Source organism: Cyanistes caeruleus, chromosome 3, assembly GCF_971803275.1.
Source record: "Cyanistes caeruleus chromosome 3, bCyaCae1.hap1.1, whole genome shotgun sequence".
NCBI classification, from domain to species: domain Eukaryota; kingdom Metazoa; phylum Chordata; class Aves; order Passeriformes; family Paridae; genus Cyanistes; species Cyanistes caeruleus.
Genome location: NC_141703.1, coordinates 9,868,968 through 9,888,267, shown reverse-complemented (window position 1 = coordinate 9,888,267; position 19,300 = coordinate 9,868,968). Strand labels below are relative to the sequence as shown.

Here is a 19,300-nt window from a genome sequence, read left to right as displayed (position 1 = left end):
ATTGCAATTAGATAACTCTTATAAGACAATGAAATGTAAAGCCGAAGAGCAAATAGAGCAAAACAAGGCTGACCACACCTGCAGCCCAGTGCTGGTGAATCAGCTACAATTGAATGCTTAATTAGCATCATCCAATTAGAATATTCACTCTATTGCAAATAATAAGCTTAAATTCATTAAAATGAATCATACATGAGGCATTATTCTATATTAATTGCTCCAATAAACACCAAAGATTCAAAAGTATCATGAATATATTCAAAATTAAACTTGCAGCTCTTCTGGATTAAAGAGCAGAAAACATTGCGCTGTTTCCAGCAGTAAAACATATATTTGAAGCACAGAAGTCAGGAAAAAATCTATTTTGCAAAGCTCTTCTTCTTTCAATTAATTTGGTATTAATTCCATTTGTATTTTGGAGAAGGAAAGACTATACCCACAGTCATTCCAGGGCAGAGAAGGCAGCAAGGAAAGGGATCATTAATAGGTGTAAAATCAAAATTAAGGAAAGATAATAAACAAATCACAAGACCAAGAAGGGTAATATTTTACTAGAGGCAGTGTAATTTGGGCAAGGGGCAGGGTTGGGAGGAGAGCCAGCAAGGAGCTTAGAACACACACTGCAGTCTCCTCTGTCACAGGGCTGCTGTGCTGCAAAACTGCCAGGGCTTGCTATTTGTTTCCTCATGACATTTTCCTTTATGTCAACAAGTAGGCCAGCTATACAGTTAGTGGATATAAAAGCATTAACTCCAGTAGAGAACTTTATTTCACCCTTCTTTCAGTCATTTTCTCCATGGTTGAAATTAGACTCCAGAGGTGCAGTAACGAGCAATAGGGAGGGAGGGAGTACAAAACAGCTTTCACAGGAAGAATTCCACGGATAAGCCATTGCAAATTTCAGCTGGTTGTACACAGTATCACAATTTACTGCTCCACATAAATTCTGCTCCTGATTATAAGTGACTCAAAGGGAGTACAGGCTAGAGTGATATAAAGCCCTTTCTGAAAGGAAAGTCAACTGCAACACACCTCATAGAATCTGGAGCAAAACACCAGCTTTTAAAGGGACAGATAGACTCCAGCTGGGATCACAGTCTAGAGGGAAAACCTGATTTCATACACTTTATAGACCAGACAGGGCTTTTGCAAACTCATTCAAAGAAATTCTACAGAGGCTTAGGACAAAAGCAGTCTTTGGAGCTTTCACAGTTTACCAATTCCCTCCAAGAATATTTTAAACCCTCCTCTTGCGATCCAGCACTGCCCATGCGAAAACCAGACGCAGAGAGGCAGAACCCTGTAACTGTGGGTGCCTGAGACCTCATGCTTCAAACCAGAAATACATCACCTAGCAATGAAATTCAAGTGAAAAGCAGCCATGGGCAGCCACACTGAGAGCAAGGGCTGTCACTCAGGGCAAGCAGCAGTGCAGCAACAAGCTACCACATATAAAAGGGCACTATAGGTAGCATCAAAGAGTGGGAGCAAGCAGGGTTTTGCAAGGAGAATTTACGGCACAGATGATAAATCAAAAGGAATGCCCCCATTAGTCTCCTGTAAGTCAGAGAGGTTCAGGGAAAAGAGCATTTGAGAAAACAGGTTTACAAAAAGGCACAGAGGACATGAACCTTGAAAAAGCAGCTGCTTACCGAAATTTATAGCCTAGAGAATTTCAATAAGTTGTAAATTACATTCCTCATGAGAGACTCAATTGTGCACATATGTATGCAAGATTGAGAGTCACAATGCAAATATACTCCTGTGTATGTACACTAACTTATATGTGCCCCATTGAGTTTGAAGATTTAAAATACTCTTCTGCAAAGCTTATGAGGTCTACAATACCATTAGTGCTCAGAAAGAACATGCAAGCTAGAAAATTAGATACCTATTATTCAATCATTTTATAGACTAAATTGTCTCTTCCTTAGATAAGTACCTTCCAGTCCTCCTGCCATGTTAGAAAATATATGCATCTGCTTTGAATAGATATTTAATGAAGTTATTCCTTGTAAAAGAGTATCTGTTTATGTTTACATTGCACTGAATAATTAAACAGCTTGTTATGGAAAAGCACTTACAAAAATATCTTTCCAAATATGAATAGATTTTTCCATATCTTTTCTTCTTAATCTCTTCCAGCAATCGCTATTAAACTTGAACTGCTTGCACTGTGCTGGAATAGATATCTTGTAAGGGAATGCAGATAGGTCGATAATGTAGCTGAAAACCACAAAACTCTAAAGCAGACCAAAGACTGGGAAATTCTCCTTTTCCTGTACTAATGATCTTTATGCCTACACCACCTCCAAAAAACAGGCTACAGCTGGCCTTCAATCAAAACCCAAACTGCAGTGACAGGCTTGTAGGGAGGAAAGAGCTCCATCTCATCACTGCCTGAAGTCAGGCTATCTGGGATTAGCGTACAATGAACTGGGGTTTAAATTAAACTACAACATGACATTAATCTGAAGCTGCAAATAAAATAGACAACAAAAATTTGACCTACTATATAAAAGAGCAATCCTGGGCTCCTTATCAACGTGGAGCCATACTGCATTTCCAGTCAGTCTTTATGGATGCAGAATCAGAATTTCACCTGAATTATTTGGATCTGCCTTTAATAGCTTCCATCAGAGAACAGAGAACTATACAGCAAGCTTGAGATCATAATTTCCAACATTGCTGAATTAAAGGGAGCTTTTTGCTGAGTTTAAAGAGGTAGTTTGATCAGGTAAGCTACCTCATTGTAGCACTGAACATTAAAACTGACTAGTGACTGTTCAAGTGTGATGGTAAATCTGAATAGATTCACAAGCTTCAGTACATTCCCCAAGATGTACACTAAGGCTTTAAACACGAGCCATCTGACAGTCCAAGAGCCTTAGATGTTGTGCTTTAAAGGAATGGGCTCCAAAACCTTCACTCACAGAGTGCTCATATTTTAATATTTACCCCACAGATCTTGACAAGAGAATGAAACAGCAATCATGGGTCTTAAAAAGCCTTATCTTCTAACCATACTATTTCCAAGATTCAATTAAGATAAATGCAATGTTATTGAAGCAGCATTCATGAAGTATCAGCCATTTATGATCTCAAAAAGGCCAGTTACTCCTCAGGAGGCCAGCCACAAGTGACCTATATTATCTCTAAACTAAATAACCTCTGTAGTTCACTATTCTACATGGAGTATTTTCACTCTGCAAAACTTACATTTCCATTTTTTATATCCCTGGAAAATTGTTAACAGAGGTCTGTTAGCCTCTTCTGGTAAGAATGACCCTAGGAAGCAAAAGAGATCCTATTTTCAATGCTATGCAATTATTTACATGATTTTCACCTATATTAAACTTCTCTCACTACTAGACAGGAGTTTATTAACCTTAAACTAGCTGTATCAATTAATCACCATGTCTTTTCAAGTTGCTGGCCACATTTTGGAACAGGAATTACAGGACTAAGAATTGGTTTTATTTAAGATTTCTGCATCATACACATATATAGGTATATTTAGAAAACAGATAATGCATTTAGTAACTGAGAGGAGATATCATACTTCAGAATTATAGACACAAACACAGGAAAATGACCAAAATTCTAATCCACAACATTTACCATCCCATCTTCTCCACAAACAATGCATTACTTGAATGCTAAACTCTTCCAAGGCTACACCGAGTTCATCACACCTACCACTAATTGGTTATATAACCATTTAAGTAGGATTAGTATCATAATCTGCTGTCAAACCTGACAGCTGGAGATGTGGCTCTGCAAATAAAATACTCATTTACAAAGACTTCTTTAAACCAAGGTGTTTTATGTTCTTCAAGTTTTTGTACAATTAAATTACAGCTCCATGCTCCTCTTTTTGAATATTGAACCAGTTTAGCTGACATCCACTGCTGCAGTACCATCTGCACAATTTCCCCCTTACTTTTTTAAAGGGTCACATTCAGCATCTAGAAGTTGGTGTATGTTACAGAGAAATCCATGATGCTGCAATGCCCCTTCTTGCAAATATACTTTAGAATTTTTCACCATGTTTTTCTAGCTTTTTTTTGGTCACTTGACTAAAATCCACTTCCATTCTTGGAAAGCATTCACTTTTTTGCTCCCATGAAATCCAGATTCCACTATCCTTACTCTAATTTTTCATTAGCATTGTTAAAATGATTAACATGTTGCCTGATGAAGAGGAAGTCCAGGACACTTCTGTGTAGCACTACACAGGGTACATGCTTCTCCAGAACCATTCCTGGTATTCTTCAGCCAAGACTGCTCCTTTCAGCCCAATTCCCCCTGCCCCAAAAGGGCGTGCCACTACTAACATTTGCTAGAGTAATAAAAATATGTCACATTCAGCAGCCAACATGTCCCTTTACTTTTAATTGTACAAACTTTACTTTTAATTGTACAAGGACTTAAGAAGTTGGTATCTCTGCTGCCATTCCTAATCATTGAAGACAAGACCTTGAGTGGAGAACTTCATGGACAGAACACAAAGAAACAGACACTGGTTGACCCTTTTTTTTTAGCTCTTATAGTGTATAAAGAATGTGAGATTCTATGAGAGTCAAAAAAACCCGAGGATTCAGTACAGCCAAATCTTAATTGGCAGGGCTTCAAACAGGAAAAAAATAAAATAGACCACAAAATATCATCAGAATGATGGCTTATATTGCTGAAAAAACAGTCTATTTTCCATCATACTTCTTCCATGTTTCAGGACATCTTGTCTCCTCTACAATTTTCTAGCCAACTAAATATATTCTACCAGGAAATCCAACAGAGCTGTTAATGCATCTCTGCTGAGAGGTACGGTGGGGAAAAGAGCCACCAGAATATACACACACATTCCCAGAACATCATCCTAAGCGTTACATTTCCTGTCATAGAGAGGGAGAACAGACCACAAGACTCACCCAGTGGCCATCAGCACTGGGATAAGGTGAGAGCCAACCTGGGAAGCACAGATCCCCACACTCCTCTGACTGCTGGGACCATCACAATTCTCTATGGTACTCACAGCACAGAAACTCTCAGCAAAAGGGAAATGCTGAGAAAAAGTGGCAGCATACAGTAACAGAATTCTACCAAAAAGGCTTTGGATTTTTTATGCTGAGCCTTGGTCTCCATTGCAGTAGAGTGCACATCAGGGTTACTTGGCTGTATGTAAGATTTTCCCTTGTCTTGATTGTTGTACCAAGTGGAATCCAGAATCCAGAGGGTGGGATGAATGATTAAGCACACACACCTCCAAGGTACATTCCTAGGCCACAGCTTTCAACCCTGCATGTCTTTTTATACACACATGCACAAGTGGTTTTTTGTAAATCAAGTATGATCAAACTCAGGAAGTAGCTACGATGCAGTTCTCCCACTCCAAGTAGATATAAAACTTTTAAAATAAATCACTTCTTCCCTGGTTAACAAAGTAGCTATGATTTTATGGCAAAATTGGAACAAGCTTCCTCATGAACAGAAATATACATTTCTCACATTCTGATCAACAAACATAGTGTTGACAGGGGGCAACTTGCACCTTGTTTAAGCACTCCTTCCTTCAACTCCACTGTTATTTGGTTTGTTAAACTTGGACAAAAGAAAAAAAAAGTCAAGCTGAACTGGTACTCTTAATATCTGTGTTATGATTGCAAATTTTGTTTTGAACCACAATTTCATTACAGCTGTATCATATTTCTGACAAAGGCATTTATCAAGATAATGACATTATAAAGCTGTATCTCAGAATTACCTGCTAAGTAAAGAAGCATGGTCCAGTTGCTCTGTTGGGGAATTGATGCTCTATAAATCAAAATGTCTTAATGTACACTGGAAGACAGGTAATCTTGACTAACAGAAGGTAAAGTCTATTCTGTACTGGTTAACGTTGTTGTGGTTTGGGAGGATTTTTTAATTACTTAAACACATCACTTAATTAGAATTGATATTTTTGGTTTTGAAGATTAAAGAGATCATACAATAATAATTAATTTTTTATGTATGGATATTTAATATTGCAAGACACTAATTTTATCCTAAAAGAAAGATAAGCTCTCTTAAGACCCTACTCCAATTATTGCTTTGAAACATATACCTGAATATATCAGGATTGCACTAAACCACAAATCACTGGATTGTATTCTTTCAGAAAAAAATTAAAAATCTTAGATATGCTGATCAGTGAATTCAGCAAAAGTATATTCATTTCACAAAAAAAACCCTGAAGTTTGGAACCAAATTCCATGCATCCCAGGCTGGGATACCTGTGTATACTAATACCATGTGTAGGATATACTATGTGTTATGGAACAACTCAAAGTTAACTTGAGCATTACTTAAGTAGTGGAGCTATATTTTAGAAGTAATTGATCCTGTGGCATTGTCAGAAAACTATCCTGAACCGAGAGAAAATCAGCATTCAAGTAAGGAAAATACAGATATCAGATGCAAAACTCCTCACTTTAAAAACTTCACCTGGTTCATTATAAAACACCAGACTCGTTTTGTATGTAAAAGGATACATTTCACACACCTGCATTTTCTACTGATTTTGATAATTGACCCAGAAGTCTCTTGGCTTATGCTTGAGTAGAATATCTTTGAACAAATATATGCATTGAAGAAACAGATGAATTTAGTATTCTTAAGCTCTTATGAACAGCAGTAAGTGGATAAACTTCCCACCAGGACAGGGAAAGCAACAGATCAAATCCCATGCATAATTGTATCAAGAAGATTCAGCTTCCATTCCATTTTAGTGTATTCAGGCTTATGTACTTTGCCCATCACTTCATTAAATAAGCTGCATATGCACTAAAGATAAGCCAGTGAAATTTCTGGTTCACAACAACCCTCCAAAGGGTTCTCCTCATTCCAGTCACACTCATGTCTGTATGAAAAGCCTACAAAATCAGTTTCTACACAGGTAAACTCTTTTTTTTTTCTTTTTTTTTTTTTTTTTTTTTTTTAAAAAGGCAGGTTTAATTCCAGTGCCAGGGTGTTTTTAGCTCTTTAAGTTCTGAAAAGAAGAAATATTCCAAGTTGCTCTCTACTTTGACAAGCATTTTGTAAACTGCTGCAAGCAGCATTCTAACTTAATTACACAAAAATACTTAATAAGGAATCTAAAGTGAAATTAAACTTTTCATTTCTTTCCCAGTTAGAATATATATATCACAGCTAAATGAGAGACAGATGAGAACTAACTATTCCTCCCTATACAGTCACTGCCTATTAATTTACATTTTAAGATACTGTACCTTTTTCTTCACAAGTTTTCTACCTGTCTAGTTAGGAGTATATAGAATATAGCCATCCTAGCAATATTACAGTTCTATCTTCAGAACTCTTTTTATACTAATGCAGCACTCCAACAGTAGCACTATCTATCACACATTCATGGTGTTATTTACAGGGAATACATTTGTCTATTTTGAGTCTGCATCTCTCCTTTGTTAACACTGCTCTGGCAGGGAACCACAGCCAGAACATTTGTAACAAGCAAGCCAGCATCTCCCTTTTCTACAAGGATCCCACTGACTAGAAAACCCCACCACCCACTACTCTCAGTCACTTGAGAACCACCACATCCCATACTCTCTTTTATGCTACAGGATTGTTCACATGGTACTCCACTTCCAGAAGTGCCAACAGCTTATTTTGGGATCACTCTCTAGCAATTAGGACTTACACATCAGGTTAGCCCAGCCTGCAGTTCAGGCTGCTGGTAGCTGCACATGTCTCAGTCTCTGATAAAGAGAATCTGTGCCCAAGTTGTAACTTCACTTAGGGCATTAGCAACTTCAGCAAGTTGTATCAACTCCTCCTCGATCCTATAGTTCGTTGCTATCTGTGAAAGAGGTACTCACAAAAGACAAAGCACAAGTTTTAAATATTATATCTCTGCAGTTTGATTGATATTGCCTGATGCAATTTAGCATCCTAACATTTTGGAACAAGAAGTATTAAACTCATCTTTCATAACAAACTTAGAATTCCAGTGTTTATTCATATTGATACTTCAGCACCTCCCTTTATTATAACCTATGCAATGAATAATGTGCAAAATAAATTCAGGAAATTAATTGTTTAAAACTTGGAATTATTATTCAAACTGTAGCAGTTACAAGAGATGAAAAGTATTGTTTATCTTAATTAAGCAGAAATAATTGTTTTAAAGAGCCTAGCCACAAAAATCCAGTACTTAAATATAAGCTCTGGATCTTTTAAAATTACTCTAGATTTGCAGAAGATTTAAAGTCTTCCTGGTGACTGCTTATGTTTTGAATATGAATTAGTTATTTGACTTCAGTAGTCATGTCTATGCACCATACCTCCTCTTCTTTCCCACAACAGAAGATTGAAATCCTGACATACCACATCACTAAGAACTTTCCAGCAGAATATTTTGCATAAGTCTAAATGAGTCATTCAGGGGATTTTTTTTTAAGAGACAATTTCTAAGGAGGGGAAAAAAAAAAAATCTACTGTAGTTGATTTTTTTCCCCGAAGTATCCTACGGGAGTTTATATTAAGAGTTTGAAGAATGAAACTGACTTTGGTATTCCATTCCCAGTTGCTAATTTATTATGTGGAGGAAGTCACGTGAGCCTTGAAAGAAATCTTGATGAAAAGGGATCTGTCTCAGCTGCATGGGGTTTAATTGACTTAGTCTTGCAGGAAGAATGCATTAGTATTATCTATGCCTCTGTTTAACTATCAGCCAAATGGCAATCATCATGATGAATTAATTTTCTATTCTGCCATGCAAATCACTCCATTTGTGGACTCACTTCTCTGGTTGGAATCCATAGACCACAGTTCTAGACAAGGTCATTGGAGTAACTCAGCAGAAAGGGAAAAGACTGCCCAAGGACCATCACTTTTACCCTTCTGGTGACATTCAAACAAAAAGTTTATTGGGTTTTTTTTCCCCCCCAAGGGTGGCAGAGAAAGTTTAGCAATTTTTACTGTAGGTCATTATATCTAATTAGTACTTAGTATTTCTTTTATTTATCTCAATTCTCCCTTGACTGCTTTCGAAGTCTGGACCTGTATGAACTCACCTTAAGAGAAGCAGCCTCAGGTTACACACTCAGTCTGAGCAAGCCAGCATGCAGATGATGAAAAGACAGCAAATTTTGGTGCAGTGACACCAGCCCTCAATCTGCAGCTCTTTCCTGCACTACTGATCATGTTATAGTTATGAAAAAACAGCCATCATCCCAGAGGACAGGGCATCCTCCAGCACTACTGTCATTATTGCTGTCGCCAGCCAGCAGCACAAAGAGGAAGGAAAAAACATGACTGAATTAACATAAATTTTGCAAGTCCAATATGGATTGGGAAGCAGACCAAAAAGTTTCTTCACACAGTAGAAGTTTCCTTCACCCATCTGTTGGGTGCAGGAACCCATAGGGAAAGAATCCCAAACAAGCAGCAAGTCCTCTCCAGTTTCACACATCTTCCACAGCATACCGACATTTCCAGCAAATTAGGGACCAGCGACTTTTGCAGAGTTTCAAGATAATGAGATGATAATTGTTTAAATCCACAACAACCAGAAATCATTCTGAGAAGGCAGCCAGCATTCAGCTGAAGAATATTTTGCAAGTGCACACTGCAAATCCTTAGTTATTTCCCTCTAGTGTTCAGCAAATCATTACACTTGAGATAAAAGGGGAAAGATCATACAAAGCCTAATTGAATTAGCTTAATTATTGTGTGGGGAAAAAAACAACACAGAAACAAAAGTGCTGTAGAGAAGATTCTGTTTTCCCAGCTGCTATTTTTTTTCAGGAACATGTGTGATTACTGTGATGCTAGATAACCTAAATATAGGATGCCCCTCCAGTCAGAAGGCACACTTGGGACTAAAGAAATAGATTTAGGTCATAAGTGTAGAAGATTATACTTCACACTTTAAAGGCTATCTTCAAGGCTGAAGCCAGTTCCTGAAGATGGTTCATGGCAGAAGTGGGCCACCAAGAACAGAAACACTATTGCAAATAAATTTAGTTATTTATTAATAACACAACCTTTATTTTGCTAGTCTATTTCCACTGACAAAGTGAAAATGTCATATAAATCTATTGGTAAACACTCTGATAAATTTCAAACACCAAAACAGCAAGTTTTCCTTGACAATAGAGAAAACGAGAACAGACTCCACCATCAAGTAAAAAGTTAACATAATTATTAAATTATAGTTAAATAACAGTTTTGCTTCAATGATTATTTGTTAATGCATTACCAGACAACCTTTGCAGGAAGCTTATTTGGGACCATTGTGACTTAGTGAAAACTTCTGGATGAACTTTCTTTACAGGTCCTCCTCCCCCCTATGATTATGTCAAACTTGGGTAGAAAACTAAGTGTTTGGGCAGAGGTTGACACATATGTTGCACTTTTTTATTTTTTTTTTCCTCCTTGTACAACAAGGTGGAAATAAAAATTTCTAAGCAGGGCAAACATCCTAAACAGTTTGATTAGTGAACTTCCTCTTTGATAAGGACTTCATACAATGGCTGAACAAAGGTAAAAGCAGCTTTTGAAAGCTACAAACAACAAACTTGCTCTGGTTCATGTATATATTTCTTTACAATCCAACCATCCTTCTAAACAGTAAATTAGTTCTACAGTGTATTATCTCTCTAATAAACAGGCTGATATTTCAAAATTAGGATCCAATCTATGGCTCCAACAGCCAAGCCAAAGTATTTTTTAAAAGCAGTCCAGCAACCAACTTCCAAGACTCTTTGTAGATAATACTGTTTATGGTATCTGATTGCATCCTGCAGCATGATTCAATCACATTGTGTTCTTGATACCAATCACACAGGATAAGGACAGCAAAAAACTAACCTTGACGTTCAGTATAATATTTTCCAGGTAACACAAAGCAGTACATTGCTCATAGAGTTCCAGATATAAGAGGTGGGACTTTATTCAAAGTAGTTGCAGAAATTCAACAATGGATGGGGCACCACAGAGAGACGCTGGTACCATGGCAGGAGATATTTTAGCTTTTTTAAGGAAGACATTTCTACTCCAAAATTACCTAATGCTAGGATAGGGCTTTCCTCCCCACTGATAACTACGAACAAGTCACCACTTAATTCAAGTCAGTGAATTACTCTTGACTTAAAAGGAGAGAAATAAAAAGTGTTGAATTAAATTCTGCCAAATAGAGATTCATATTGCAGGAGATCACTTTAATAAAAATAAATCCACTGCCTTTAACATGCAGTGGGTATACAGTTAATGACAAGATGTGAGCACTTATCCACACGACAGAATCAGCTACAGTACACAACCAACACACTCCCATTCAACCAGATAAAATGATAATTGTTTACAGATGCTGCAGATCTAAAGCTAGTTTAAACACATAAATAGTATTTCTTTAGATCTACATTTCAAATATCAGAACTCCTTAACATACAAAAATACTGTTGTCAAGGCAACAGTATACAGAAGGCAGACAATTAAAAAACAGATATTTAAGAGCAAGCTATTAAATTTAGTATCTTAAATAAACTGCTATTTGGATGATCTTTTACAATTGAAATGAAAAAAAAAAATGTTTACTTTTGATCACAGACTACTACTTAACAGGATTTGAGACATTTTGGTAATACCTTTCAGAGTGATTTTCATCCCCTCCAGCTCTGTTCAGACTGAAATCACTAAGTAACAAAAGCTGCACGTGACCAGCACTTCTGAACATACCAGATCCCATGCTTTTTAAATCCTTAAATAGGTGCAGAAAAAAATCCACCTAACTACCCAAAAGTCAGTTTTTTGTCCTACAGTTAGGTATCTGCTACACCACAATGAGCAGATTATGTAGTGAATGGCTAGGTCCTCATTCTGATAAAAAGAAATGCAGCCTGTCAAGTATAATAGAAATAATGGAAATGCCTCAAAATAAAAGAAAACCAAAACAAGATTAAAACTTAATTTCAGCAAGAGAAACATAAGTAATCTAATTTTATCTGGGAAAAAATGCCCAAAAGATTGATTTGAGTACAATAGTTTAGAGCACATAATGAAGCCCTGAACTCAAGAAAAAATTTATTTCAGTGATGAAATTATTTTCCCATCTAAACCACATATTTAAAAATAGTCTTCTACACAGACGCCTTTGCATGCTGCGACTGTAAATATTACAAAAAATGTCTAGGTTATTCTGCTTATTAGATCCAGCTAATCTATGTCCTGGAGTGGGATGAAGTACAGGAGGGTATTGCTACCACGTCACTAGCAGCTTTTGTCCCACTTTGCAAGCTACAAGTGTCCCACAAAACCATGGCTGAACTGGCAAGGCCATGAAATAGTATGAACAGTTTATATCCACATTTTAATTCTGTTTCATCAGCAGAGATTTGTTGCCTTTTTTTTTTCCTTTAAGCAATATGAAAGTATATCCATCCAAATCCAAATTTTGTATGTAAAATATTTATGTATAAATAAGATATTTATTCTGACATGCATTAGCCTTATGAGCGTGACCCTGTATCTTCCCCTTATTGCAGTAGCTTCACTCATCCCCTAAAGCCTTTTTGGCCAAGAGCCCCCATTCCTGCCACACGCTGCACTTCAGGAATAGAATCAGCACGTACGAGTCTCCCTGGCTGTGACCCATCAGAGCCAGGTCCCCACCTCAGCAGCCGGGAAAGCATTCATTCCTTTTATTTCTGAAAGGCTCTGCAGCCAGCAGAGCTGGGCTAACCCGGCTGTCGCTTACCTGCTCTGTGCCAGCAGGGTCCCGGGAATGCCGAGGCACCCCTGGCAGCAGCAGGTGTCCCGGGCCACAGGGAGCGCTCGGAGCCAGCCCCGGGCATGCCAGCATCCCCGGCAGGGCAGCACTGCAGAGCTCAGCAGAGCCCTGCTGCCAAGAGGAGGCTCCTCTCATCGGCAATCCCCTGGGATTCACGGTACAGACTTTGTTATGCAGATACAGCTGTCGATTCGGTTTGCCTTCTCAGAAGTAGTGCTAGCATCCCCCCAAAGTTTGGCGACTTCAGCCAAACAGGCAGAGCACATCCCGTGCTGCTCCCTGTGCACTGAGCAACCCAGGGAACTCTCTCGGGTCTCTGGATGCTTGAGGGAGAAGAACCCACTCAAATGATCCAGCTTGGAATACACACTAACAGTTCTGGTCACCTACAGCTTACACATCAATGAAGCTCGGGGAGGGCAGAGGGAGCAAAGAAGAGGAAAAAAAGGAGAACCACTAATTATAAGTCTATTTAACTGCTTTTATCACCACTACATGTTGTAGCTTTACCTTTTAATGGCAATTAAGTACAAAAGTAAAGCAAGCATACATTCTGGAAACTCAGTTAATGCTGCTTAGTGCCAATTCCTAATAATTGCTTTGTTATGCTGTGCATAAAGAACAAAACTGTTGTGTTCTAGTCAGAACTCCAAGTCATGCAACTCAACAGAAAGCAATGTGGGTGAGATAAAGTCCTCACTCAAACCCTATGCCATTTTTCTAAGCAGTCATCAAGTTAAAACAGCAGCTTACTCCAGATCTGCATAATTTTGTGCTATAAGTTAAGAACAAATGAGGTCTTAAGCACTTTTCTGAAGGCTGCACATGAACTGAAGAAATTAGAGGGCTTTGTGCAGATAATCATGACTACAGTTACTAAGTTCTGAAACAGTAATAAAATCTAAATCTTCATTAAATTTATAAGAGAGTATTTATGGCATGCAGATTTCTTTTTATTGCATAAAATCACTTGCTCTCAGCTTTGGGTTGCATTTATTTTTTAGGTTTTTTTAATTTTTTCAACATAGCAAGCATGCAAATGCATTTGAGACCTGATGGCGCTATTTAACTGTACAGCTAGGAAAGACATACTGAGAAATGGAAACCACATGTTCTTCAGAGAAACCAAATCACAAAGATAAGTTTTATTAAGCTCTGCAACATCCATTTCCCAAGGCATGGTCTTCATGCACTCAACAAACATGACATCAAGTACAGTACACGTTAGAGATCCACACTTGCTAAACTGGCATGTTTATGAGTGGTTTGGAAAGTGACAGTAGCTTGTAGCATTCACATTTACAGTTGTTTTACATTGTCTTTTTGCTACTACTATCTGAACAGCTCTCTGGAGCAATCTTAGCTCAAGACCTGGATGGATTCTAGTTTAACACTGGTATTTTATTTGCCAATGCCCCTGCACAGGGCAAAAGAAGTATGCTCAGCCTCAGTCTTGCACCAGAAAGAAACAGGGTAGTCCATCAGGTCTGGGGAAGGCTCAATTTAAATGGGAAACATTAAACTGAAGAGGCAGGAAGACACAAATGAACACCATTGTGTCCAGAAGGGACCATAAGATAAATGACTGGACTGACATTTGACAACAGGCTCTTGCATGCTGAATCCAGTAACCCCCATTTCAATAAAGCTAGCCTTACAAAAAAGTACTAAATGCTGGACCAAACACCTCTAGATATGGAGGATCTATCCCCAGAGGTTAACCATCTTCTCTGTGCAAGATATTACATGTTTTAAATAAATTTATTAGCTTTGAGTTCTCTTTCCTTATTGCTCCCTCCCCTAATAGGCATTCAGCATCCAGGATTTTCTGGCCATTAATATACGTAAAGCAATAAAGTTACTTCTGCAACATATCATAAAAGGCTTAAAAAAAAAATTATTGGCTAAGTTCCATAGACATTCCCTTTGGATTTTGGGTTTTGTGGATATTTTCCAAAACATTGCCTATAGTAGAAGCAACTATGCCATATACAGGAGTCAAAAATAAATTTTCCTACACCCATTTCCCTATGTCATCTCATGATGAGGACATGCTAAAGAGAGCCCCTGCAGTGGCCACTAAATTCTTTCCTCTCTCTGGCAGCACAGTTTACATTCCTCACTCCTAAACTCTGCACATGTGTGAATCCTCTTCAAAGCTCAGGCAACTCAAGCCATTCTGTATGAGTGTCAGAGCTTGAAATTATCCCCACAGAGACTCTACAAGGAAAACACAATTTTGTTACAATTCCCTGATGGTAACTTCTGCCATATAACTGTTTTGTGTGTTTCAAACAATTTAGTAGGTATTTTACTGCTAGTGCTCTTTGTGTGTGTGTTGTAACTTACTGCAAGAAATCACTTGATCAATAAAATTTGTACATAAAGGACATTTGACAGAGCCTGCTTTCCTGTAAATGGTTCTAACAAACTTTAAAACTTTGTCCTTTCATAAAGTGAATCCTCATTACTTTTTTTTTAATCATTTTACTTAGAACTGACAGCAGGATGCCCAAATTAATGCTATCTGCATCAACCATTCATCTTAATCAAATATTGGTGGTATGAGCTTTTCAATATGACATTAAATCTACAAGTATAGAATAGTTTTATATAGGAAATACAGCAACCTATTCTATCCTATCTTTCCTCAGCTTTCATGGGAAGACAAGACCTGCACCTGCTAAAGGCCAAACTTCCTATCCAGGAGCTGTCAGAAAGCAGAAGACTCCTGAAGCATGGAATTAATATAAATACAGTGAAAAACAAGTGGGATACAATCTCTTTTAAAGCCCATCCAGTACCTGGTGACTTAAATTTTCATAAGCTTGCTACACTACCTGCACATTCAATCACCAAGATATTCCTTCCTGGGTCCCAAAATCTTTTCTGCAGACCTAGAAGGTGCCCACTGAGAACAGTTTAGTTTCCTCACCATCACTACAGAGTTCAGGTGTGTTTATGATTATGCTGTGCCAGCATTTCACTCTTGAGAACCCCTCCTAAAACTTCCAACCCAAATTTGTTCAAGAATGTGTGTCCAAACAAAGAATCCCAACTCCAGAAATGCCTTACCTAGGTCACAGGTTACAGAGAAACCCCAACCCAAAATGAACCCATCATGAGGTTTATAAACACCATCCCATCAAGTTCTTCTCAGTTTGCTTGTGCCAACAGCTGTGTTAATTTGTTGTTCATTTCTCTTTCCCAAATCCATAGTCAGATTTTAAGCAATGTGTTTCAAAGTTGGATAATAACAACAAAAGATAAGCGGAGTAAGAGATCACTGTGGAGAATACCACAAAAAAAAAAGTATACCTGTGATGAATATTACCATGGAAATTGAATTTCCTAATCTCTCCAGGCTTATAAACATCTGGGACAATTGTATGATTGTTAAATTGATTCTGTTTCTTATTCATCATAGATAATACATCAGGGAATTTCGCCCAATTAAGAAACACAAATGTTTGCTCCATGTCTACTGGTAACATCTAAATCCTTTTACTACTTTAGGGCAGGAAACTTGAAAAACATTTTAGAGCCATTTGGGATCTTACACTTACTATGATGTAACTAGTATTTTGCCACTGAAGTTGATCTGGAAACAGACTTTCCAAGTGAAACAGAGTATAAGGGATAATTAGGAAATGCATAGGTAACATTTCCTGTCTAGCTTTTCAGAGAGCGTCTGTTCTCAATTATGAATTTTTAAAGTGGAAAATCAAACTGAACAATGAAAGTAATTTCTAGCTATAGGGAAAAATAGTGGGAAGAAAGCATTCAGTTCAGAGTTGTATGCATCTAGCAGTAAAGTTACTGCCTTCACTTCCTGAAAATTACATGGACCTGAAGATATTTTTTTTAATCTTCCAGTTCTCTCATCTCCAACCAGCAGCTACCCAAATACTTCATTACACACTAACAGGGCAAGCCTTTAAATAAACGGGACTTTTCTCTGTGTTGTACTCAGTCTGCATTTTATAGCCCCTAAACCGTGAGCTAAGTATGGAACAGGGAACATGTGCTACTATAAGAGGTAACACAACCAGGAATGACTATGGAGACAGCTCACCAGACACTTCTTTCACATTCTCATGGTGCAGAAACCCAGCTAAAAGACATGACACAGAAAACATAATAAGGTCTTTGGGGAAAAAAAAAAAATTAAACTTTTCATCACTTTCTACACCCCATGGGCAATACCCATCCTTTTAAATGCCAAATTGAAGGAGAAGCAATTATTATGAGAAGAAACAGTAGGGTGATAACTTTAGGAAAAAAACAGGAGATCTTCAGGAACTGCATCACTGAGGCTTCAGTGGGAAAGCACCAAATTCTGGTGCAAGAGTGTCTTTACACTACCAGAGTAAAAGCAACATTGACAATATTTATCACAGAAATCGTAAGTTCTACTTACTACCACCCAAGCAGTTCAAGAGTAAAATTTCCATACCAGCCCTAAGTATTCTGTAATGCATCACAAGCGCTTTGTTGCTGTTTTTCACAAGTACAAGAGAGATCATTTTTAAAAAGTCATTTAACTGTCTAAGGACATCACTATATTAAGGCTTGTTTACCGGGCAAACACATACAGCCTCGAGAGGAGTTTATTTAACTTGTAGCTCCACATGCACTTGCACTGCAAATGAGTAAATGTTGAATGGTCTATAAATACCTTTACTACCACGGATTTGGTTTCTTTACAGGACTTAAAAAAGGCCCAGGCACCTGAAACTTTATCCTCTGGGGGAGCGTTCCAGCTGCTCCCCTTTACAGCTTTAACAACCTGCCCTCCGACACAGGCGGCACAAGCACGGCCCAAGGCAGGGGACACCCTGGGGACCCGCACGGTGACACTCGTTTGTTGGGACAAATCGCCGAGATGCGCGATTCGCCCGGCGAGCCGGCGGCACAGCCCCTTCCGAGCCGCACAGAGCAAGGAAAAGTTCCGCTAACACAAAAAGTAATTTCACCAAGCAGCGGGGAGTGCAAGCGCCGGGCGCTGGGGCTGCGCGGTGACCCGGCCGGCCCGGGGGAGCGCGGTGGGTGCGGTGCCTACCCGAGCGGCTGCGGATGACATCGCGGAACTCATCAGCGGGGCCGAGGCGTCCCGGCTCAGCCATGCCCGAGGAGCTGCCGGGGGAGGCGGGGGAGCCAGGGTGGAGGGAGCGGGCCGGGCCAGGTGTGGAGCGGCGCCGCCCGCCCTGAAATAGCGGCGGGGCGGCGGCTCCGGCCCCCGCGGCTCCGGCCCCCGCCCCGCGGTCGATGGAGAGGCGCAGCCGGGGAGCAGGGCCCCCCCGGGGCAGGAGCAGCGCCTGCGGCAGCGAGGGGGCGGCGGCACGGAGCCACCCCGGCTCCGGATTCTGCGGGGGAGGGTTCGCACCTCGCCCCGGCCCCAGCGGCCCCCGCTGCCCCGCGGGGTGCGAGCCCTGCCGCACGGATCCAACACAAATGGGAGCCCTGCCGCACGGATCCAACACAAATGGGAGCCCTGCCGCACGGATCCAACACAAATGGGAGCCCTGCCGCACGGATCCAGCACAAATGGGAGCCCTGCCGCACGGATCCAGCACAAACGCGTGGAGTTTGTCCTCTGCCCCCTCCTTTCTACTCCATCCTCCGAGGGACGAAGGTCCTGAATACCTCGACCGGTGGCACTGCTCCAAAGCCACCCGAGCGACAGCCTGTTGGCACCTGCAGGCTGCTCAAATCCCTCATCATGAAAGCGGGACAGAGGCAAACATTTCCTCTTGTGTTTAATACAGGAAAGGCGCATCTTTGTGCCCTCTCACTGCAGTCAAGGGACAAAAACGCTTCCCGCTGGCACTGCTTCCTTGCAACCTTCCATTAAGTGTCAATTTGGATGGCTGCCTCCAGCCCACCATTATTCCTTTCCCCTCAATTTTCCCTCCACACCAACTTTCAAGACTCACCTTTTATGCTGTTTCCCTCATCTCTCCAGGCCCCCAAGCAGATTGCATCACCTCATGGGGAAAGTAACCAGGCACAAGAAATAAATGTTCTTGGATGTATTTAAACACCCGTTCTCCTTACAAGAGAAATCCAAGCTCTTAAAATACAGACAAGCAGAGAATCATCTGGTTTTGCTAGTTTATAGGACAACAATGAAGTTTATTTAATGCAAATGTTGCCTAGCTGCTTCTCAGCTTTAACACCAAATCATAGATAATTCATAAACATATATAGAGGGACAGGAAATTAAGGCTAAGCTGTAAAAGGATGTATGCCTTCACTTGTATATGTGTAGATAAAGGACTTGCATCTCTTCATGTATTCCAGAGTATATCAGAAGAAATGTACTCTTTTGAAAATAAGAGATTTAAACAGAATAGAACTAGGTAAGAAAACCAGGTCAGAGACAATGAACAATTAGAGGAAACCTATTTACAGGCAGCAAGGCATGTGCTGGTAGAGTCTGAGGAAAGGGGCTTGTCCCCATGTGAAGCAGCAGGACACAGGCTTCACACAGGGGCTGTCTCATGG

General features: G+C 39.6%; 1 protein-coding gene across 3 annotated transcripts in view; it reads right to left on the bottom strand.

The window, feature by feature from the left end:
• The window catches only part of DMD (dystrophin), a 1,136,032-nt gene extending 1,117,961 nt beyond the window's left edge, over window positions 1-18,071 (bottom strand). For 2 of the 3 annotated variants that reach the window (XM_086879790.1, XM_086879801.1), the window contains exon 1: window positions 17,856-18,071. In XM_086879790.1, coding sequence (XP_086735916.1) covers window positions 17,856-17,919 — 64 coding nt within the window. In that variant the 5' untranslated portion in view covers window positions 17,920-18,071. The remainder of the gene's footprint in view (window positions 1-17,855) is intronic. The other variant, XM_086879781.1, reaches the window with a different exon arrangement.
• Between the last annotated feature and the right edge of the window lie 1,229 nt (window positions 18,072-19,300).